Source organism: Ictalurus punctatus, chromosome 26, assembly GCF_001660625.3.
Source record: "Ictalurus punctatus breed USDA103 chromosome 26, Coco_2.0, whole genome shotgun sequence".
Lineage (NCBI taxonomy): Eukaryota > Metazoa > Chordata > Actinopteri > Siluriformes > Ictaluridae > Ictalurus > Ictalurus punctatus.
This window is the reverse complement of record NC_030441.2, coordinates 2992501-3016159: the sequence shown is the minus strand read 5'-3', so window position 1 is coordinate 3016159 and position 23659 is coordinate 2992501. Positions and strand designations below refer to the sequence as shown.

The window sequence follows — 23659 nt, the reverse complement described above, 5'->3', positions numbered from 1 at the left end:
GCTTTGACATAACAGGCGTCTGCAATGCCTTTTCCTATACGGCCTGTCTGTTGTTTAGAGAGCGAAGTCCCACGGGAGAGATTCCAGACATATAGATCTTAGCCCAGTCCCTTCGTGGTCGCCAAATGTTGGCTCGAATTTAGCCTATTACCCAAAAACATTTAAAATTCAACTTAGAAGCCAATACTCACATCTACCTCTCAGACCAGTTGGAGATAGAAAAAATACACCAGCCGTGAGTGAGAAGAAGCAAGGGTCCAGCTTTATTGTTTCATTCCACCACACGAGATCCACACCGATGAGAATTCTCAGAAGTGATCCCCCATACCCTGAGCTTAAGCTCCAGTATTTATACTGTATTTACACACTAGATAACCCATAGGTTTCCAGAAAAGGCCTATTTCACTTACCCATAGAATTGAAACCAGGGGTTTTACTTTACACATAAAATCAGAACCCAGGCATTTCCAACAACCCAGGAAACAAAAACCCAGAGTTTCTAGTTACCTAGGTTTTCAAAAACCAGGGTTCTCTTTTACCTAGGTTTTCAAAAACCAGGGTTCTCTTTTACCTAGGTTTTCAAAAACCAAGCTTCCCATTTCCCTAGGTAAAAAAAATGACGTAAGCAAGACGACTAAACAACCGGGAGGGACCTTGGTCTTATCGTTATCTCGAGGGGGGGGGCAGCCACCCTTATAACTGGCTTTCTTCATGGTTCTCTAAAAATTAAGGCTTTCCTTGCGAGACGAGAATCTTCACCATCTGAATCATGAGTAAGTTATATTTTCCTTTTTTCCCCGTACTTCTCATTTATAATTTATTTTCATATTTGCACTATATTTCTTATTTTATATATATTTATACTACTTGAAAAGCGGTTTACTGTACTTCCAACTTCTTAATATCATTACAGTTCTACTGTCCTGCATATCCTACTATTCTGTTTTTTATAGAATTTCTCTATTACTATAAGATATTATTAAAGTTATTCATGTGTGTGTATGAGGAAGAGAGAGTGTGTGTGTATGTATGTTGTGTCTACTTGCCCGCCCTTGACTGTACGAGTGTGTGTGTGTGTGTGTGTGTGTGTGTGTGTGTGTGTGTGTGTGTGTGTTTAGCACTCCTTAGCTCGTACACTTCTTTTTGACTTTTTTGACTATTACTGATCTTAAATTGCTCGTAATTCCAATCTGTCAATGTCCGCCTAATCCCGCTTCTACGTGTCAAGGTGCCCGTTTTTCCTTCTTCTCCCTTATGTTTATTTTATGACATTTTTTATCCACAACAACTACTACAGCAAAAACACCACACTGACTAACCTTCATAGGTAGAGCAGATGAAGTTGAGTGTGTTGCTCTGAGGCAGGCTGATCCACTGCTGCTTTCCTCCAGACTGCACTGCTCCGGTTCTCTCCTCATGTCTTCGAACCCCGTCCCGTTCCCCGGGGCCCAGTCCTGGTAGCAGATCATCTCTCCAGTCACCCAGTACCAGAAGCCCAGAGCGCAGATGTGACGCAGGCCGAGCCACAGAGCTGCATCTCCTCAGTGCGCACTGAGACCAGGTCATAATGATGGATCCTGCAGTATCTCAGAGCTTCTTTCCAGGTCAGATTCTGGTTAATCAGTATCAGCTTATCTGGACGTACAAGGGGAAAAAAGTCTATAATATATACAGTGTGAAATTCTGCAGCCAGTATTATATATCAGAGGGACAGTCTTTCAAAAAAAAAAAAAAAAAAAAAAAAAAAGCCCACAAAAACACAGACATAACTAATCCTGTGTTGACTAATCCTGTGCACTATGAAATAAATAGACATGTTGAATAAGTGTAATGTGACTCACTCTCATGGCAGAAGAAGGGGAGTTTTTCTGTGCAGTCCACATTGGTCCAGTGGTCTTGATCAGACACATTCACTGCAGTACACTTAAAACTTCCACTGGGTTTGTCAGAGCTCCAGTGTCTGAATGAGGAATTACTCTGATCTGACCACTTCCAGGAGTCTTTAAACAGACCAATCCAAACATTTTCAGTAGATGAATTTTTAATCACTTTCTTGATCTCCTCATTCTCAGTTTGGTTCCTCACACCGACCAGGTCGGTGTGTTTCTCTCTGCAGTAGGTCTGAGCATCATACCAGGTCTTTTTCTCATTAATAAACATGTATCTACTAGTGTTTGTGTTCTTTTCTGAAAGACATTTAATTTACATCATGAACAACTCATTCATCACTAAATCAGATTTCTGCCATTAAAATAACATCAGTCAAAAAAAAAAAACTATTCAAAGAAGTAAAATACTCCACTCAGATCATCCAGATATTTTCCATGGATGTAAAGTCATTAAGTGTTATTTTTGCCTTTTATTAACATCATTTAGCAAGTTCTTACCTTCATAACACATAAAAGAGAATAGTTTATTACAGGTGTTATCATTCCAGGAACCATCGCTTTCATACATGTGAACACAGAACTCAACCCTTGGTTGTCTGGTTGTTCTTTCCTTCCAGTTTCTGTAAGTGTCTCCGTCTCTGTAGAAAGTTTGGTCTGCCAGAGACCACTGCCATTCCCCAGTGCCCTCTCTCTGTAGACCGATCCAAGCTTTCTTTACGGTTTCCTTCTTCAGTGTGTAATTCAGCTTCATCATCTCTCCCATGTCGTTGATGGAGGCCAGATCAGTGTATTTCTCTCTGCAGTAATTCTGAGCTTCACTCCAGGTTTTATTCTCATTCACAAAGTGATAGCGATGAGGAATGAGGCTCTCACAAGTGAGGTATCCAGCATGAAATGGACCACTTGCTTGCTGGATCCTATTCCCACAAACCTATTCAAATCATGCTTCGATGTTTGGTGCCCTACTATCCTCAGCATTATAAATGTACCATTGGAGACTGGGGTTGTTCCAGCAGTACTAAAGACTGCTGCTGTTACACCTGTACAAAGAAGGAAAATGCTGCCATGGATGATTTTAACAATTTTCGTCCCATCTCAAATCTTCCGTTTTTGGCGAAAATGCTTGAGTGTGTTGTTGCCTCTCAATTATGTAATCATCTTACAATTAATAACCGCTTTGAACCCCTTCAGTCAGGTTTTCATAAATTTCACAGGACTGAAACGGCGTTGAAAGCGTTTTTGGTTTGTCTGGGACAGTTTTAAACTGGTTTAAATCTTATTTTAGTGACGTTACCAGTTTATTTCTATTTGTTGTTACAGGTCTGACACTAGCTCTGTGCTCACTGGTGTTCCTCAGGGATCAGTTTTAGGCCCTCTACTTTTCAATATTTATCCATCTCCACTTGGGCATCTGCTACGACCGCTCGGCCTCCATGATCATTTTTATGCTGACGATACCCAAATCTACATTCACTCAAAACCTGGTGAAAACCTCGATGTTTGTTTTCTTTCTGAATGTATTTCTAAGATAAAAACGTGGATGAATAATAACTTTCTATGCCTGAACAGCAGGAAAATAAGTTATGCTTATAGGTTCCCGTCATCAAATTCTCAAAGCTGGTCCACTGTCTCTGTTTGTTGATGACTCTGTTCTAGGGACCCAAAGTAAAATGAGGAACCTTGGAGTAATTTTTGACACCAGCCTTACATTTGCTTCTTTTGTTCAGAGCACTGTTAAAGCATCCTTTTTTTCACCTCAGAAATATAGCAAGACTGCACCCTGTGCTAAACGTCTCTGTGGCTGAAAAGCTGATAAACTCATTTGTTGTCACTCGGGTGGACTACTGTAACGCCGTTTTAGCCAGAGTTTCTAAATCCACAATCAACAAATTGCAATATGTTAAAAATTGATGACGGGATGATGGGAACCAGGAAATGTGAACATATCACTCCTGTTCTGGAGTCCTTGCACTGGCTGCCGGTCAGGTTCTGTGTCAATTTTAAAACCATGATGTTGACATACAAGGCATTACATGATTGGCTCCTCAGTACTTATCTGCTTTATTAATTCCTTAAACCCCAGATTGCAGACTGCGCTCCTCACAGTGCAATTTGTTAACTGTTCCACAAACCCGTTTAAAATCTATGGGTGACAGGCCTTTTTCTGTCTATGCTCCGTCCCTTTGGAACTCTCTTCCTCCTGAACTCAGGGAAGCTCAGACCTTTGGCATTTTTAAAGCTCAACTTAAGAAACACTTTTTAAAACTTGCATTTGACTGCTGATGTCTTCTTTTATTATTATTATTATTATTATTATTATTATTATTATTATTATTATTATTATTATTATTAACGTTGGTATTCTTATTAACTTTTATATGTTTTATTGTTCTGTGTTCTGCATATTTGTATACAGAACTTTGAGAAGCTGCTTTTAAAATCACACCTGAATACTGCAAACCATTAATTTCTTCATACCGGAAGCATTTTGAAGCCGTCATTACAAACAAAGGCTTCTCCAATAAGTATTAAATACATTTTAGTTAGTGTGTTCAATACTTTTTTCCCGTGTCATTCCTTTTTATAACATATAACTTCATTTATGGACTTTAATGTTGAAAATTCTTTATATGTGTGGATTTCAGGTGAAAGATTCATGTTAATAGCCTCATTGGAAATATATTTACTGAAAAAAATGTTGATGTGTTCAATACTTATTTCCCCCCTCTGTATGTGTCTGTCTTTCATCAACTCCTCCCATCCAGTCAAGCCTTTATTTTCCCTCAGCATCAACACCGAGCTGCCGGTGCTAGTAAACAGGAAGCACCAACTTTGCATGAGACTCTATAGGCCGGTCACCTGATGACAGAAAACTTTAAATAAATAAAAAAATAAAAATCTGACCAAAGATGACCACTGAGTCCTGAAACATGTTTTCTGATTTTTTTTCCATTGAATGTTATCAACTTCATATTGACAGAATGATGATTATAATGATCACACACTGCATATGTACTATACATTCCTTCTTCTATATTTCCTCTCAGCTCTTTCTCATACTGCCCTCGAACCAGATATTATCTCACGATCAGTAGTGAGACAATTTCAGACCTGTGTGTTTCCAGGTAAAGACTATGTTCAAATCCAGTAACAGAAAATGGACTATGTTTTGCATGTTGGGTCATGTGAGGAGTTCATTTGAATAATGTACAGCTAGCTGTGTGTGTGTGTGTGTGTGTGTGTGTGTGTGTGTGTGTGTGTGTGTGTGTGTGTGTGTGTGTGAACAGGGAGGCTTTTTATTCATTTATTAAAGGTTACAAATAGTTAAGATTAGTGTGAGGAACAGGGCTATTATATTTGTTGCCGTTTTACAGCTTCTTCGTTTGAGTACGAGCCGACTAATTCGCTTGTAGGACGTGAGTTATTGTTGAGATAATTTAGTTAAGGTAGTTAATGAGCTGAAGATCATGCACATGCCCTCAAAAAACACAACAGAGTGTTATGTGTGAAAATCCCAGGAGATCATCAGTTTCTGATGTTTACTCAGACCAGCCCGTCTGGTGAGGACAACTGTTCCGTGCCACAGTCCAGAAGTCACAGAGATCACATTTTTTTTCCACCATGTTTGGTGTGAACATGGACTGAAGCTCTTGACTTGTATGTTAATGATTTTATGCATTGAGCTGCTGCCACATGATTGGATATGTGGATATTTGCATGAATGAGTAAGTGTTCATGTGTTCCTAATAAAGTGACTGGATGTAGTTGAGACTTTTCTGTTGTGCAGCCATCTTGAGTTTTTGGTTTTGAACAGATGTTGGGATTAATGCTTCATTTTGTCCAGCTGTTTTTGAAATAATCTCTGAAAAAAAGTTCAGTTCTTTGTGTTACACAGATCGGAATGTTCTCTTTGAACTTTGGTGATCCAGGTAGTAAATAGGAGGTTTCAACAAACTCACTATGTCTGGATGAGAGTGTGTCTGATTGGCTGTCTGACCTCATCAAGGGTCTATGATTGGTTCTACAAGAAAACAACCTGCTCATAGGTCAAACACCTTCCACTCTCCAAATATGATGCTGATTTTATGATTCTACGACCTTAGATGTCATTTGGTGTTGGAGGCCAAAAGAAACAGTTAGGAATTTTAACAAGTAGAAATATTTTAATTTAATTTAATTTACAAATTATATAACCAATGCGACGATTATATTTTCCTTAACACTAATCTGAACTGTTTATAACTGTGTGTACGGTATTTACAGCAAATGTATCCGGGTGTATACAGGTCATTATATATAATATTAAATAACTACAAAAAAACTCAATCAAATAAAAACACATCAACAGGAAACGTGAGATGTATTTTATTTCAGAAACTAATTCCAATAATCATTACACTCCATATTCAGTATTAAAATCTTAAAAATCATACATGACAGTACAGAAACACCAACGACCCCTGATTAAAAATACAGTTTAAAAAATACACACTCATTTATTCAAGTTTAAAACCAGAGAAATTTTGCATTAAATGAATAACAGTAGAGACACATCCACAAACATATTACAAACATCCTGTATTTATGACTTTATGGTGTGATTTGCTCATAGAAGATTATTTAAGATTAAATATTAGGTAGTTCCTTACAGATTAATTATCCGGAAAGCATAATAAAATAAATGTGTACACCAAAGACACTGAAGTGTGATATAAGTAAATACCGTCACCCTGATTCACCCAAAAACCCTATATTATTATAGAAACTATATTATTATAAAAAAAAAAAACTATTAAAAGAAATAAAATACTCCACTCAGATCATCCAGATATTTTTTTATTAATGTAAAGTCATTAAGTGTTATTTTGCCTTTTGTTAACATCTATTAGCAAGTTCTTACTTTCATAACAGATGAAAGGTAATGGGCTATCACAGTTGCCATCATACCAAGAACCAGAGCTTTTTACCATATTAACACAGAACTCATTTCCCCCGTAGTTGTTTGGTTCTCCACTGTTCCAGTTTCTGTAAGTGTCTCCGTCTCTGTGGAAAGTTTGGTCTGCCAGAGACCACTGCCATTTCCCAGTGCCCTCTCTCTGTAGACCGATCCAAGCTTTCTTTACAGTTTCCATCTTCAGTGTGTAATTCAGCTTCATCATCTCTCCCATGTCGTTGATGGAGGCCAGATCAGTGTATTTCTCTCTGCAGTAATTCTGAGCTTCACTCCAGGTTTTATTCTCATTCACAAAGTAATAGCGATGAGGAATATATGCTCCTATACCACATACTACTGTGAGAAACATAAAATAATGATGATATTTTTAAAAAATCATTATGAGTGCTGTACCATGAAAGACCAAAAGAACAAATGCCATAAAAATGTGCTTGGATTCTCATAAATAAACACACAAATTAAATTATAATCACACACTTATATAGGTGAATCAAGATAATGATCAAACACACAACACTGACACGTGATTTATCAGTTTTATGCACAAGCATCCATTACACATTGTCTTCAGAGCTGAAAAGAGTCAGACTGTCAGTAGTGATTCTCCAATAAACACATAAACACACACAACTTATAGTGCACACAACACTGACCTGAGGAGAACAGGAGAACAAAAACCCATTCATCCTTCATCCCTGTAAAAATAAACAATATAAATACAATATTCACAGTATATCATTTATGCTGTCTAGTCCTTTAACTAAAATGAGTGTGGGTTAAGTTTACATAAATATGAGTTCAACTGAAGTACACGTACAAGTCCAGAACATGATTTATTTTCACTTCAATTTGGTGAAATGAATTGAGTTAGAGAAAGTCTGAACATTTATTAGATCGGCCGAGATAAACAATAGTCCACAAGCTATGGTGGAGAATCACCTAATCCCCGCCCCATTTGAATTTGCCAAGCCACGCCCCAAGTTACACCTTTCTCCTACACCTACGTCCGACCAAATGCCTTCATTGATGAACATGAAAATAGCAGGATGGCGCGAATGTGAAAAAAAATTGTTTTTTGACACAAAGAAAATATCAACACACCGAAATTAAGCAGAAATTACGCTCACGCTGGGATGAAAATCGAGCGCAAAATGAACAAACAAACGCGCACACACACACACACACACACACACACACACACTCCTTGTATACTCTCTGAATTGAGCATTAAGGCAACTGAAATAAGCTGACATTTTGGTAAAAAAAAAAAAACACCAAAAAACTTTATTATTTAAAATTACATTTCACTCTGTTATACAGTAGTTTGTGCATTATTTCTTATTATATGTGTTCTAATACACTGCTGTAATAATTATTATGAAAAGAAATAAAAGTAAAACTCAACTACAAACATGTAAACAAGTACAATATCGATACCTGTAATGTTCCTCATGGACGTTACTGGTGCAGTGAATAGTGATAAATGCTCCCGGGGTGTGTGGTGCGAGTTTGTTTATGCGTCTTTCTGCTCTTCTTCTTCTTCTCCTCACCTTCTGCTCCTGAACTGGACAGACGTCTCATTATATCCCTCTCCTCTTTCATCAACCCCTCCCATCCCTTTGACTTCCCTGTTTATCTCAGTGGCGACATCTTAGCCGCCGGTGCTGATGAACAGGAAGTACCCAACACTTTGCATGAGACTCTGTAAGCCGGTGACCCGATAACTGAGACGTTCCTTTTTAATATTTCACCAGGGATTCCTTTTTAAAAATTGTTTTCTGTTTTGTCAGTGTTCCATCAGCAAAATTATGAGTATAACTCTAAATTCTGCGTATTTATTATCTTTCTTTTCCACACGGCCATAAAAACAGATATAATCTCAGTATCAGAAGTGTGACAGTTCCAGGAACTGACCCAGCGATCAGGAAGTTTACAGCACAAGGATTTTTTGTATTTAGATGACATTTATTTGAATAAAGTTGTCTTTAAAAACGTACGTTTGCATAAAATACACAGGTGACCAGGGAGAGCTGAATGAACAGCCTGCAAGGTTACACAACTGTAAGTGTACAAATAGTTAAGGTCACGGTAAAGGCACGGTCTGTGTTTGTTGCTATTTTACAATCTGCATGTTTGAGTAAAATCTTAAAAACTAAATGACTTCTTCTGTTTCCTAAGTCCTAAAAAGTTCATTTGAGGACATATGAAATGACAACACCGTGGATGAGCCACTGCCCCACACTGGAGTATTTATTTATTTATATATGTAGATTTTTTTTACAGGATTCTGTGTAAACCAAAATGTTGCCCAGTGCTATAATTGTGACACCATCACCCTAATTCTAAGTGTTTTATAAATGTGTGTACAGTACTTCTGCAAATGATAACTAATATAAAGTAACTACAAATTAAAAATAATAATAATAATAAATGCCAAAGAAGACTTGAGATTTAGTTCATGTGAGAATAACATTATTCAAATAGTTATTACAGTTCTTAATCTAATGCATTAGAAATGAAATGATAGGACATGAGACCAATATAGAGAGACCAACAATGAAAATTGACCTGTACCTGATGACATGGTACAGTTTATAAATAAACATTCATCTATTCATACAAAGATGAAAACAAATGATTTGAGAGATAAATGAAACATAAAGAAAATCCCACGAACGGATATAACTGTTATAAACATTCTGTCTTTTTTACATTATTGTGTTATTGCATATCGAACCATTTCAGTAACACAGCACAACGTGTACCTTTCTTCAACATTGTTCTGAATGACGTTTACAGTGTTTGTTCTAGGACTTCATGTGTGTCATAAAACGCACACAGAGCATCAAATATCTGGATAAACAATGAAATCTATATGAGGAAAAAGACGAGAGCAGGATTCAGTGATGTTGGATACAAATTATGACCTGCATGAAGTCGGCCCCTCACCCAACGCAAGACGTCGGCAAAATAGTCTCATATATCATACATCTCCCAGACACAAGGAGACCTCCTACAGTAGGCCACATAATGTACAAGAGCATCCTGGGTTAAGCCTCCTCTGAAAGCAATGACTGCCCTTAAAGTAAATCTGTCTCCTTGGAGCATCAGATTGGAGGGGAATTCACACAAAGAAAATTCAAAAGTCCAGCAATCTTTTGGTCTGGGGGAAAGGGACCCTGGCTCAAAATCAGTGTCCTCACTACTGCCACTTGTTTCATGATCACTTTCATAAATAAACCCTAAAGCACTCCAGATGTATGAACAATGAACTTTTCCATGATATTTTTTGAGATGCACCTGTACTGTATGTCCAAATGAAACAAAATATATCCATACCTATAACGTTTCTCGTGTATTTAGTGCAGAGAATGTGAATCCTCTCAGGGTGTTTGATGTTGTGAAGTTGTGAACTGGACAGAGGTCTCATTATATACAGTGGGGGGAAATAAGCACTGAACACGTCAACATTTCTTTCTGCAAATACAGTGAGGGAAAAAAGTATTTGATCCCCTGCTGATTTTGTACGTTTGCCCACATCCAAAGAAATGATCGGTCTATAATTTTAATTTTAATTGCAGAGGGGTCAAATACTTATTTCACTCATTAAAATGCAAATCAATTTATAACATTTTTGACATGCGTTTTTCTGGAATTTCTTGTTGTTATTCTGTCTCTCATTGTTCAAATAAATCTACCATTAAAATTATAGAATGATCATTTCTTTGTCAGTGGGCAAACGTCCAATATCAGCAGGGGATCAAATACTTTTTTCCCTCACTGTATATTTCCAATGAGGCTATTCACAAACTTTCACCAGACATCAGTATTGACTCAAGAAATCTTGAAATATAAAGAATTCACAACATTAAAGTCCATAAATAAAGTTATGTGTAATAAACTGGAATGACACGGGAAAAAAGTATTGAACACGCTAAGAAAAAGCAGTTCTACAAGGTGAGGTAAGGTAAATAACCAGCTGAAATCCATAAGTAATTATACCCCCTGTCTATGCAAATTATTATCAGCTGGGTCAGTAAATTGATGCTCAATAAAATGGCATTTTGTTACCAAGGTGTCATTATCTGCAAGTGGAAGCAACATCACTCCATCATCAACCGGCCACGCACAGGAGCTCCTCGCAATATTTCTGACCAGGGAGTCAGAAGAATAGTTAGAAGAGTAGCCCAAGAACCAAGAACTACTCAGAAAGAGCTCCAAAAACACTTGGAGGCAGCAGGTGCCATCGTCACAGAGAAAACAATAGGCAATGCACTCCACTGCTCATGCTCACTCCGCAAGACTCCATTACTAAAGAAAAGGCATGTCGAAGCTCGTTTAAAGTTTGTTACAACTCGTTTGGACAAGCCTATGAAATACTGGGAGAGTGGAGTCTGGTCAGATGCTGAAATTTTTGACTGTCATACTACACGCCATGTTTGGAGAAAAAATGGCTTTACACTTTTTTTTTTTTACATCACCCTAAAAACACTACAGCAACAGTGAAGTGTGGAGGTGGAAGCACATGCAGCTTTTATGTCAGAGTTTGCTGACTTCCTGTCAACGTTGAAAATTAAGTCTGACAGAATTCTAATTATGGGAAATTTTAACATTCATGTGGACCAGAGTGACGCTGTGGTGGCTAAGGAATTTCAGTCGCTAATTGATTGTTTTAGCGTCACACAGTTTGTAACCGACCCGACTCATAGCAAGGGCCAAACCCTGGATCTCGTGATTTTAAACAGCTCGTTTGTATTGCAGTTTTCATCTATTGACATTGGACTGTCATTCAGCTGTCTTCTTTAACCTGGAACTGTATCATCCAAGTGAACCTACCATCCGAACAGTAACCTTCCGGAAGTGGAAGTCTATTGATCAGACAGTTTTCTCCAATTCTGTTGTTACCACCTTAAGCGATCTGCATCCCTCATCGCTGGAGGAGAAAGTTCTGCAGTTAAATTCTGCTCTTGCTACTAATCTAGACTCTTTTGCTCCCCTAAGGTCACGTAAGGTCACATTCGCCTGCTCTGCTCCCTGGTATAATGACAATCTGCGCTCTAGAAAGGCTGCTTGTCGGTAAATGGAGCGTAAATGCCGCCTTACTGGACTAAATGTCTACTATCAAGCGTGGAAGGATCTTCTGAGTGATTATCGAGCACTAATGGAAACTGAAAGATCATCTTATTTTTCTCAGGCTATTGGAAACAATCAAAATAATCCCAGACACTTGTTCCAAACCATAAACAGATTGCTCCAAGTTAATGCTGTTACCACTTTGTCTGTTTCTCAGCAGCTATGTAATTCTTTTCTTCAGTTTTTTAATTCTAAGATTGATAATGTATGCAAATAAATTTCTGTCACACCTGACTCTGCCTCTTCACTCCTTCATCCATCTGGGTTCACTGGTGTTTCTTTCACTCATTTCTAACTGCTTGATTCTGAGGCTCTCACAAGCGAGGTATCCAGCATGAAATGGACCACTTGCTTGCTGGATCCTATTCCCACAAACCTATTCCAATCATGCTTTGATGTTTGGTGCCCTACTATCCTCAGCATTATAAATGTACCATTGGAGACTGGGGTCGTTCCAGCAGTACTAAAGACTGCTACTGTTACACCTGTACAAAGAAGAAAAATGCTGCCGTGGATGATTTTAACAATTTTCGTCCCATCTCAAATCTTCCGTTTTTGGCGAAAATGCTTGAGCATGTTGTTGCCTCTCAATTATGTAATCATCTTACAATCAATAACCTCTTTGAACCCGTTCAGTCAGGTTTTTGTAAATTTCCCAGCACTGAAACGGCATTGAAAGCATTTTTGGTGTGTCTGGGACAGTTTTAAACTGGTTTAAATCTTATTTTAGTGACGTTCCCAGTTTATTTCTATTTGTGGTTACAGGTCTAACACTAGCTCTGTGCTCACTGGTGTTCCTCAGGGATCAGTTTTAGGCCCTCCACTGCTACGACCGCTCGGTCTCCATGATCACTTTTATGCTGACGATACCCAAATCTACATTCACTCAAAACCTGGTGAAAACCTCGATGTTTGTTTTCTTTCTGAATGTATTTCTGAGATAAAAACGTGGATGAATAATAACTTTCTATGCCTGAACAGCAGGAAAATAAGTTATGCTTATAGGTTCCCGTCATCAAATTCTCAAAGCTGGTCCACTGTCTCTGTTTGTTGATGACTCTGTTCTAGGGACCCAAAGTAGAATGAGGAACCTTGGAGTAATTTTTGACACCAAAATCTGCTGAAATCGGCTGCTGTTGTCTTCTTTTATTATTATTATTATTATTATTATTATTATTATTATTATTATTATTATTAATGTTGGTATTATTATTAACTTTTATATGTTTTATTGTTTTGTGTTCTGCTTATTTGTGTATAGCACTTTGAGAAGCTGCTTTTGAAGACAATATGTTAAGAAGATTGGACCAAAATCACACCTGAATACTGCAACCCATTAATTTCTTCATACAGGAAGCGTCTTGGAGCCGTCATTACAAACAAAGGCTTCTCCAATAAGTATTAAATACATTTTAGTTAGTGTGTTCAATACTTTTTCCCCGTGTCATTCCTCTTTATAACATATAACTTCATTTATAGACTTTAATGTTGAAAATTCTTTATATGTGTGGATTTCAGGTGAAAGATTCATGTTAATAGCCTCATTTGAAATATATTTACTGAAAAAAATGTTGATGCGTTCAGTACTTATTTCCCCCCTCTGTATGTGTCTGTCCTCTTTCATCAACTCCTCCCATCCAGTCAAGCCTTTATTTTCCCTCAGCATCAACACCGAGCTGCCGGTGCTAGTAAACAGGATGCACCAACTTTGCATGAGACTCTATAAGCCGGTGACCTGATGACAGAAACCTTTAAATAAATAAAAAAATAAAAATCTGACCAGAGATGACCACTGAGTCCTGAAACGTGTTTTCTGATTTTTTTTCCATTGAATGTTATCAACTTCATATTGACAGAATGATGATTATAATGATCACACACTGCATATGTATTATACATTCCTTCTTCTATATTTCCTCTCAGCTCTTTCTCATACTGCCCTCGAACCAGATATTATCTCACGATCAGTAGCGTGACAATTTCAGACCTGTGTGTTTCCAGGTAAAGACTATGTTCAAATCCAGTAACAGGAAATGGACTGTGTTTTGCATTTCGGGTCACGTGAAGATGTCACGTATCAAGAAACTCTGGACTCCACTTCCCATCAGCCACTGCACTGCACTAGCTGTCACATGACCACCAACACCTGACTTACGTTTGGTTAATGAGCACTCCTGTGTGTATATATAGTCCTTGTCTGCACTGTTTGGGAGTCTTTCGTTGTCCTAGACTCTTGTCGTTCATGTCTCGGTGTTTTGTTTCATGCCACAGTGTTATACCATGTTGTCTTAGTGTCTTTGTTTCTTAGTATGTTTGTTTCAATAAATGTCATTATCTGCACTTGCTTCTGGCTCAACCTCGATTCGTGACAGAATGAAAGACCCCTTATCAGAAGCAGCAGATCACCACAATGGACGCCTTGTTTGCAGCATATGTGGAGTGGTGTATAGGACTACTGGAGCAAGGAAGAAGGACAGATGAACTGCTTGCTCAGAATAACCGCATGCTAGGCCTGCTGCAGCTGGACAGACCATGCATCAGGCCACACCCGGCGTTCATAAAGGACTACGTCATGTCACGCCGACCGGAGGAGGAGTCGGTGGTCAGGGCGGAGACCCACTCCCACCCTCTCTCCCCTATTATGGATCTCGCTCAGCCTTCATGTTCAGTGGAGAATGTCGCTCCGCTTTCATGCTCCGCCGAGGACGTCGCTCCGCTTTCATGCTCCACCGAGGATGTCGCTCCGCCTCCCTGTTCAGCTGTGGATGTCGCTCCGCCTCCCTGTTCAGCTGTGGATGTCGCTCCGCCTCCCTGTTCAGCTGTGGACGTCGCTCCGCCTCCCTGTTCAGCTGTGGACGTCGCTCCGCCTCTCTGTTCAGCTGTGGACGTCGCTCAGCCTCCCTGTTCAGCTGTGGACGTCGCTCAGCCTCCCTGTTCAGCTGTGGATGTTACTCAGCCTCCCTGTTCAGCCGAGCACGTCGCTCCGCTTTCGTGCCCCGCCAAGGACTTCGCTCAGCCTCCCTGCTCGGCTGAGGTCGTCGTTCTGCCTCTCTGCTCGGCCGAGGTCGTCGGTCAGCCTCCCTGTTCAGCTGAAGTCCAAGTCAAGCCTCCAGTCAGTGAGGTCCAAGTCAAGTCTCAAGTTCCTGAGGTCACGTCCAAACCTGCTGATCCAGTTGACCAAGCTCCGCTAATATCTAAGCCTAACGACCAAGTTCTGTCCACGCCCAAGTCTACCGACCCGGTCGCCCAAGTTCTGCTCACACCCCAGTCTGCCGACACGCACAGCCAAGTTCTGCTCACGCCCCAGTCTGACGACACGCACAGCCAAGTTCTGTTCACGTCACAGTCTTCTGACACGCACAGCCAAGCTCCGCCCATGCCCAAGGTTGGTGACCTCAGAGCCTCAGCCTCCCATGTCAGCTGAGGTCGTCGCTCAGCCTCCCTGTTCAGCTGAGGAAGTATCTCAGCCTCCCCGTGCCGTTGTGGAAGCCACTCGGCCTCCTGGTTCTGCTGGGGACATTTTGCCCAGGGGGCCAGGACCACCAGATGGAGGACGTATCATTTTGGGCGCTCCGGGAGTAGCGCCCTTGGGGGAGGGTTCTGTCACGTATCAAGAAACTCTGGACTCCACTTCCCATCAGCCACTGCACTGCACTAGCTGTCACAGGACCACCTGCACCTGACTCACGTTTGGTTAATGAGCACTCGTGTGTGTGTGTGTATATATATATATATATATATATATATATATATATATATATATATATATATATATATAGTCCTTGTCTGCACTGTTTGCATGTCTTTCGTTGTCCTAGACTCTTGTCGTTCATGTCTCGGTGTTTTGTTTCATGCCACAGTGTTATACCAAGTTGTCTTAGTGTCTTTGTTTCTTAGTATGTTTGTTTCAATAAATGTGCTCAAAAAGTGTGTGTGTGTGTGTGTGTGTGTGTGTGTGTGTGTGTGTGTGTGTGTGTGTGTGTGTGTGTGTGTGAACAGGGAGGCTTTTTATTCATTTATTAAAGGTTACAAATAGTTAAGATTAGTGTGAGGAACAGGGCTATTATATTTGTTGCCGTTTTACAGCTTCTTCGTTTGAGTACGAGCCGACTAATTCGCTTGTAGGACGTGAGTTATTGTTGAGATAATTTAGTTAAGGTAGTTAATGAGCTGAAGATCATGCACATGCCCTCAAAATACCGAAATAATCAACTCTCATCAAAGAAGCATTTCTGTTCCAATTCCAGAACTGACACTCACTGGATGCTTTTTGTTTTTTGCACCATTCTGTGTAAACACAACAGAGTGTTATGTGTGAAAATCCCAGGAGATCATCAGTTTCTGATGTTTACTCAGACCAGCCCGTCTGGTGACGACAACTGTTCCGTGCCACAGTCCAGAAGTCACAGAGATCACATTTTTTTTCCACCATGTTTGGTGTGAACATGGACAGAAGCTCTTGACTTGTATGTTAATGATTTTATGCATTGAGCTGCTGCCACATGATTGGATATGTGGATATTTGCACGAATGAGTAAGTGTTCATGTGTTCCTAATAAAGTGACTGGATGTAGTTGAGACTTTTCTGTTGTGCAGCCATCTTGAGTTTTTGGTTTTGAACAGATTAATGCTTCATTCTGTCCAGCTGTTTTTGAAATAATCTCTGAAGAAAAGTTCAGTTCTTTGTGTTACACAGATCGGAATGTTCTCTTTGAACTTTGGTGATCCAGGTAGTAAATAGGAGGTTTCAACAAACTCACTATGTCTGGATGAGAGTGTGTCTGATTGGCTGTCTCACCTCATCAAGGATCTATGATTGGTTCTACAAGAAAACAACCTGCTCATAGTTCAAACACCTTCCACTCTCCAAATATGATGCTGATTTTATGATTCTACGGCTTTAGATGTCATTTGGTGTTGGAGGCCAAAAGAAACAGTTAGGAATTTTAACAAGTAGAAATATTTTAATTTAATTTACAAATTATATAACCAACGCGATGATTGTATTTTCCTTAACACTAATCCGAACTGTTTATAACTGTGTGTACGGTATTTACAGCAAATGTATCCGGGTGTATACAGGCCATTATATATAATATTAAATAACTACAAAAAAACTCAGTCAAATAAAAACACCTCAACAGGATACGTGAGATTAATTTTATTTCAGAAACTAATTCCAATAATCATTACACTCCATATTCAGTATTAAAATCTTAAAAATCATACATGACAGTACAGAAACACCAACGACCCCTGATTAAAAATACAGTTTAAAAAATACACACTCATTTATTCATATTTAAAAAAAGAGAAATTTTGCATTAAATGAATAACAGTAGAGACACATCCACAAACATATTACAAACATCCTGTATTTATGACTTTATGGTGTGATTTGCTCATAGAAGATTATTTAAGATTAAATATTAGGTAGTTCCTTACAGATTAATTATCCGGAAAGCATAATAAAATAAATGTGTACACCGAAGACACTGAAGTGTCATATAAGTAAATACCTTCACCCTGATTCACCCAAAAACCCTATATTATTATAGAAACTATATTATTATAAAAAACTATATTATTATAGAAACTATATTATTATAGAAACTATATTATTATCGCGAGTATCATCTGCATCAATAACATAATGCTTGGAACATATGAAAGGAGTATGCGTGACACACAGATTACTTATAGGATCAAAGATTTTGAGGGGCAGAAAAAAAACATTTTAAAATCTATATGACAAAAAAAAAAGACGTGGATTCTCTGATATTGCATATATGGTGCTCAGACTTCATGTTTGATTAAATGTGTTAGAAGAAATATATAGAAAATGTTAATGATGTCACGAACTACTACAGCGAAAACACCACACTGACTAACCTTCATAGGTAGAGCAGATGAAGTTGAGTGTGTTGCTCTGAGGCAGGCTGATCCACTGCTGCTGTTCTCCAGACTGCACTGCTCCGGTTCTCTCCTCATGGCTGCAGTCTTCGAACCCTGTCCCGTTCCCCAGGGCCCAGTCCTGGTAGCAGATCATTTCTCCAGTCACCCAGTACCAGAAGCCCAGAGCGCAGGTGTGACGCAGGCCAAGCCACACGTGTTCGGTGGAGGCGTTTTGAACGACTTCCTTCACCCAGAGCTGCATCTCCTCAGTGCGCACTGAGCCCAGGTCATAATGATGGTTCCTGCAGTATCTCAGAGCTTCTTTCCAGGTCAGACTCTGATTAATCAGGATCAGCTTATCTGGACATACAAGAGGAAAAAAGTCTATAATATATACAGTGTGAACTTCTGCAGCCAGTCTTATATATCAGAGGGACAGTCTTTATAAAAAAAATAAATTAAAAAAAAATCCCACAAAAACACAGACATAACTAATCCTGTGTCGACTAATGAAATAAATAGACATGTTGAATAAGTGTAATGTGACTCACTCTCATGGCAGATGAAGGGGAGTTTTTCTGTGCAGCTCACATTGGTCCAGTGGTCTTGATCAGACACATTCACTGCAGTACAGTTCAAATCTCCACTGGGTTTGTCAGAGCTCCAGTATCTGAATGAGGAATTACTCTGATCTGACCACTTCCAGGAGTTATTAAACAGACCAATCCAAACATTTTTATCAGGTGCATTTTGAATCACTTTCTTGATCTCCTCATTCTCAGTTTGGTTCCTCACACTGACCAGGTCGGTGTGTTTCTCTCTGCAGTAGGTCTGAGCATCATACCAGGTCTTTTTCTCATTAATAAACATGTATCTACTAGTGTTTGTGTTCTTTTCTGAAAGACATTTAATTTACAACATGAACAACTCATTCATCACTCAATCAGATTTCTGCCATTAAAATAACATCAGTCAAAAAACAAAAACATTCAAAGAAACAAAATAGTCCACTCAGATCATCCAGATATTTTCCATGGATGTAAAGTCATTAAGTGTTATTTATCTTTTTATTAACATCTATTAGCAAGTTCTTACCTTCATAACACACAAAAGTAAATTTTTTATCACAGTTGTCATCAAACCAGAAACCACTGCTTTTTACCATGTCAACACAAAACTCATATTTTCCTAAGTTGTTTGGTTCTCCACTCTTCCAGTTTCTGTAAGTGTCTCCGTCTCTGTAGAAAGTTTGGTCTGCCAGAGACCACTGCCATTTCCCAGTGCCCTCTCTCTGTAGACCGATCCAAGCTTTCTTTACAGTTTCCTTCTTCAGTGTGTAATTCAGCTTCATCATCTCTCCCATGTCGTTGATGGAGGCCAGATCAGAGTATTTCTCTCTGCAGTAATTCTGAGCTCCACTCCAGTTTTTATTCTCATTCACAAAGTGATAGCGATGAGGAATATATGCTCCTATACCACATACTACTGTGAGAAACATAAAATAATGATGATATTTTTAAAAAATCATTATGAGTGCGGTACCATGAAAGACCAAAAGCACAAATGCCATAAAAATGTGTCTGGATTCTCATAAATATACACACAAATTAAATTATAATCACACACTTATATAGGTGAATCAAGATAACGATCAAACACATAACAATGACGTGATTTATCAGCTTTATGCACAAGCATCGATTACACATTGTCTTAAGAGCTGAAAAGAGTCAGACTGTCAGTAGTGATTCTCCAATAAACACATAAACACACACAACTTATAGTGCACACAACACTGACCTGAGGAGAACAGGAGAACAAAAACCCATTCATCCTTCATCCCTGTAAAAATAAACAATATAAATACAATATTCACAGTATATCATTTATGCTGTCTAGTCCTTTAACTAAAATGAGTGCGGGTTAAGTTTACATAAATATGAGTTCAACTGAAGTACACGTACAAGTCCAGAACATGATTTATTTTCACTTCAATTTGGTGAAATGAATTGAGTTAGAGAAAGTCTGAACATTTATTAGATCGGCCGAGATAAACAATAGTCCATAAGCTATGGTGGAGAATCACCTAGACCCCTCCCAATTTGAATTTGCCAAGCCACGCTCCAAGTTACACCTTTCTCCTACACCTACGTCCGACCAAATGCCTTCGTTTATGAACATGAAAATAGCAGGATGGCGCAAATGTGAAAAAAATTGGCTTTGACCCAAAGAAAATATCAACACACTGAAATTAAGCAGAAATTACGCTCACGCTGGGATGAAAATAGAGCGCAAAATGAACAAACAAACACACACACACACACACACACACACACACACGCACACACACACACACACACACACACACACACGCACACACACACACGCACACAGACTCCTTGTATACACTCTGAATTGAGCAGTAAGACAACTGAAATAAAGCTGACATTTTGGTAAAAAACCACAAAAACGATTTAAAATAACATTTCACTCTGTTATACAGTAGTTTGTGCATTATTTCTTATTATATGTGTTCTAATACACTGCTGTAATTATTACTGTGAAAAGAACTGAATGTAAAACTCAACTACAAACATGTAAACAAGTACAATATCGATACCTGTAATGTTCCTCATGGACATTACTGGTGCAGTGAATAGTGATAAATGCTCCCGGGGTGTGTGGTGCGAGTTTGTTTATGCGTCTTTCTGCTCTTCTTCTTCTTCTCCTCACCTTCTGCTCCTGAACTGGACAGACGTCTCATTATATCCCTGTCCTCTTTCATCAACCCCTCCCATCCCTTTGCCTTCCCTGTTTATCTCAATGGTGACATCTTAGCAGCCGGTTCTGATGAACAGGAAGTACCCAACACTTTGCATGAGAGTCTATAATTACATATTTATAAATATGTGACCAGAGATGACCACTGAGTCCTGAAACTTGTTTTCTGATTTTTTTCCATTGAATGTTATCAACTTCATACTGACAGAATGATGATTATAATGATCACACACTGCATATGTATTATACATTCCTTCTTCTATATTTCCTCTCAGCTCTTTCTCATACTGCCCTCGAACCAGATATTATCTCAGGATCAGTAGCGTGACAATTTCAGACCTGTGTGTTTCCAGGTAAAGACTATGTTCAAACCCAGTAACAGGAAATGGACTGTGTTTTGCATTTCGGGTCCCGTGAGGAGTTCATCTGAATAATGTACAGCTGCCTGTGTGTGTGAGTGTGTTGTTTGTGTGTGTGTGTGTGTGTGTGCGTGCGTGCATGTGTGATGTGTGTGTGTGTGTGTGTGTGTGTGTGTGTGTGTGTGTGTTTGTTTATTTGTTTGATTGTTTTTGTGCCACGTTATCGCTTATAATCTTTATGTTTCTTGCCTCATATCCATAATTCAGGTTGATGGTTCTTGTTTTCTCTGTTTTGTTGTTGTTTGTAATTTCCACAATAATTTACCTGCACATGCATCCACCTCTCCCTTCAATTCCAGACACTTTGGTTGTAGCAAAAGTATTGTTTTGGTTATTTATTGATTAATTTAATTAATTAATTCATTCATTCATTCATTCATTTTATGTGATATTGAACTGCGTAACGCAACTTGCATTAAAGGATACAAATAGTTGAGATTGTTGTGAGGAGCAGGGCTATTGTATTTGTTGCTATTTTACAGCGTCTCAAGTTGAGTACAATCTGACTAAGTCACTTATTCTCCTTTCAGTGTTCAGGTTGATATGAAGTGTTTGGAAACTTTTTAGTACACGAGTTATCGTTGATTATTGTTGTTATTTCAGTTAAGGTAGTTAAGGTAGAACTGCCACTCTGTACCAGTCCATCTGGTGACGACAATTATTCCGTGCCACAGTCCAGAAGTCACCGAGATCACATTTTTCCCACCATGTTTGGTGTGAACATTGACTGGAGCTCTTGACTTGTCTCGTAATGATTCCATGCATTGTGCTGCTGCCACATGACTGGATAAGTGGATTATTGCACAATTGAGTAAATGTACATGTGTTCCTAATAAAGTGGCCACTGACTGGATGTAGTTGAGACTTTTCTGGTATTCAGCCATCTTGAGTTTTTGGTTTTGAACAGATTAATGCTTCATTCTGTGAAGCTGTTTTTGAAATAATCTCTGAAGAAAAGTTCAGTTCTTTATGTTAGACAGATCGAAATGCGCTCTTTATACTTTGGTGATCCAGGTAGTAAATAGGAGGTTTCAACAAACTCACTATGTCTGGATGAGAGTGTGTCTGATTGACTGTCTCACCTCATCAAGGGTCTATGATTGGTTCTACAAGAAAACAACCTGCTAATAGGTCAAACACCTTCCACTCTCCAAATATGATGCTGATTTTATGATTCTACGGCCTTAGATGTCATTTGGTTTTGGAGGCCAAAAGAAACAGTTAAGAATTCTAACAAGGAGAAATATTTTAATTTAATTTAATTTACAAATTATATAACCAACGCAACAATTGTATTTTCCTTAACACTAATCCTAACTATTTATAACTGTGTGTACGGTATTTACAGCAAATGTATCTGGGTGTATACAGGTCATTATATATAATATCAAATAACTACAAAAAAACTCAATCAAATAAAAACACCTCAACAGGATACAAGAGATTTATTTTATTTCAGAAACTAATTCCAATAATCATTACACTGCATATTCAGTATTTAAAAAATCTTAAAAATCGTACATGACAGGTATAGAAACACCAACGCCCCCTGATTAAAAATACAGTTTAAAAAATACACACTCATTTATTCAAGTTTAAAAACAGAGAAATTTTGCCTTAAATGAATAATAATAGAGACCCATCCACAAATGTATTAAACAAATTGCATAGCTTTCTTGGACCATAAATATCTTTATCATCAATGTGTTTAGCTTTTACAAACATCCTGTATTTATGACTTTATGGTGTTATTTGCTCATAGAAGATCATTTAAGATGAAATATTAGGTAGTTGCTTACAGATTAATTATCCGGAAAGCATAATAAAATAAATGTGTACACCAAACACACTGAAGTGTGATACAAGTAAATACCTTCACCCTGATTCACCCCAAAACCCTATATTATTATAGAAACTACATTATTGTAGAAACTATATTATTACAGAAACTATATTATTATAGTGACTATATTATTATAGTGAGTATCATCTGCATCAATAACATAATGCTCGGAAAATATGAAAGGAGTATGTGTGACACACAGATTACTTATAGGATCAAATATTTTGATGGACAGATTTTTTTTTTAATCCATACGACAAAAAAATAAAAAGAAGTGGATTCTCTGATGTTGCACATATGGTGCTCAGACTTCATGTTTGATTAAATGTGTTAGATGAAATAAATAGAAAATGTTAATGATATCACGAACTACTACAGTGAAAACACCACACTGACTAACCTTCATAGGTAGAGCAGATGAAGTTGAGTGTGTTGCTCTGAGGCAGGCTGATCCACTCCTGCTTTCCTCCAGACTGCACTGCTCCGGTTCTCTCCTCATGGCTGCAGTCTTCGAACCCTGTCCCGTTCCCCGGGGCCCAGTCCTGGTAGCAAATCATCTCTCCAGTCACCCAGTACCAGAAGCCCAGAGCGCAGGTGTGACGCAGGCCGAGCCACGCGTGTTCGGTGGAGGCTTTTGAACCACTTCCTTCACCCAGAGCTGCATCTCCTCAGTGCGCACTGAGACCAGGTCATAATGATGGTTCCTGCAGTATCTCAGAGCTTCTTTCCAGGTCAGACTCTGATT

The 23659-nt window shown here is 38.7% G+C and overlaps 2 protein-coding genes and 1 pseudogene across 3 annotated transcripts; all 3 read right to left on the bottom strand.

The window, feature by feature from the left end:
* Positions 1-1131: 1131 nt before the first annotated feature.
* Positions 1132-8449, bottom strand: LOC108258869 (C-type mannose receptor 2). The gene is given in 7 exon segments (XM_047151411.2): positions 1132-1418; positions 1421-1531; positions 1534-1635; positions 1842-2186; positions 6790-7179; positions 7497-7538; positions 8281-8449. Coding segments are annotated over 7 exon segments (1110 nt in total). The 5' UTR covers positions 8297-8449; the 3' UTR covers positions 1132-1314.
* Positions 8450-17137: 8688 nt separating this feature from the next.
* Positions 17138-20678, bottom strand: LOC108258868 (macrophage mannose receptor 1). 2 transcript variants are annotated; one of them, XM_017457830.3, is made up of 5 exons: positions 20492-20678; positions 19672-19713; positions 18967-19356; positions 18423-18767; positions 17138-18231 (listed from the first exon to the last, which is right to left on the bottom strand). In XM_017457830.3, exons 1-5 carry the CDS (start codon positions 20511-20513, stop codon positions 17864-17866), a joined length of 1167 nt encoding a protein of 388 aa, XP_017313319.2. In that variant the 5' UTR covers positions 20514-20678; the 3' UTR covers positions 17138-17863. The 2 variants fall into 2 exon arrangements, with proteins under 2 accessions (XP_017313319.2, XP_053532213.1); XM_053676238.1 differs by having other exon boundaries at positions 18967-19353.
* A 1821-nt stretch (positions 20679-22499) lies between these two features.
* The window catches only part of LOC108258870 (putative C-type lectin domain family 20 member A), a 2567-nt pseudogene continuing 1407 nt past the window's right edge, over positions 22500-23659 (bottom strand).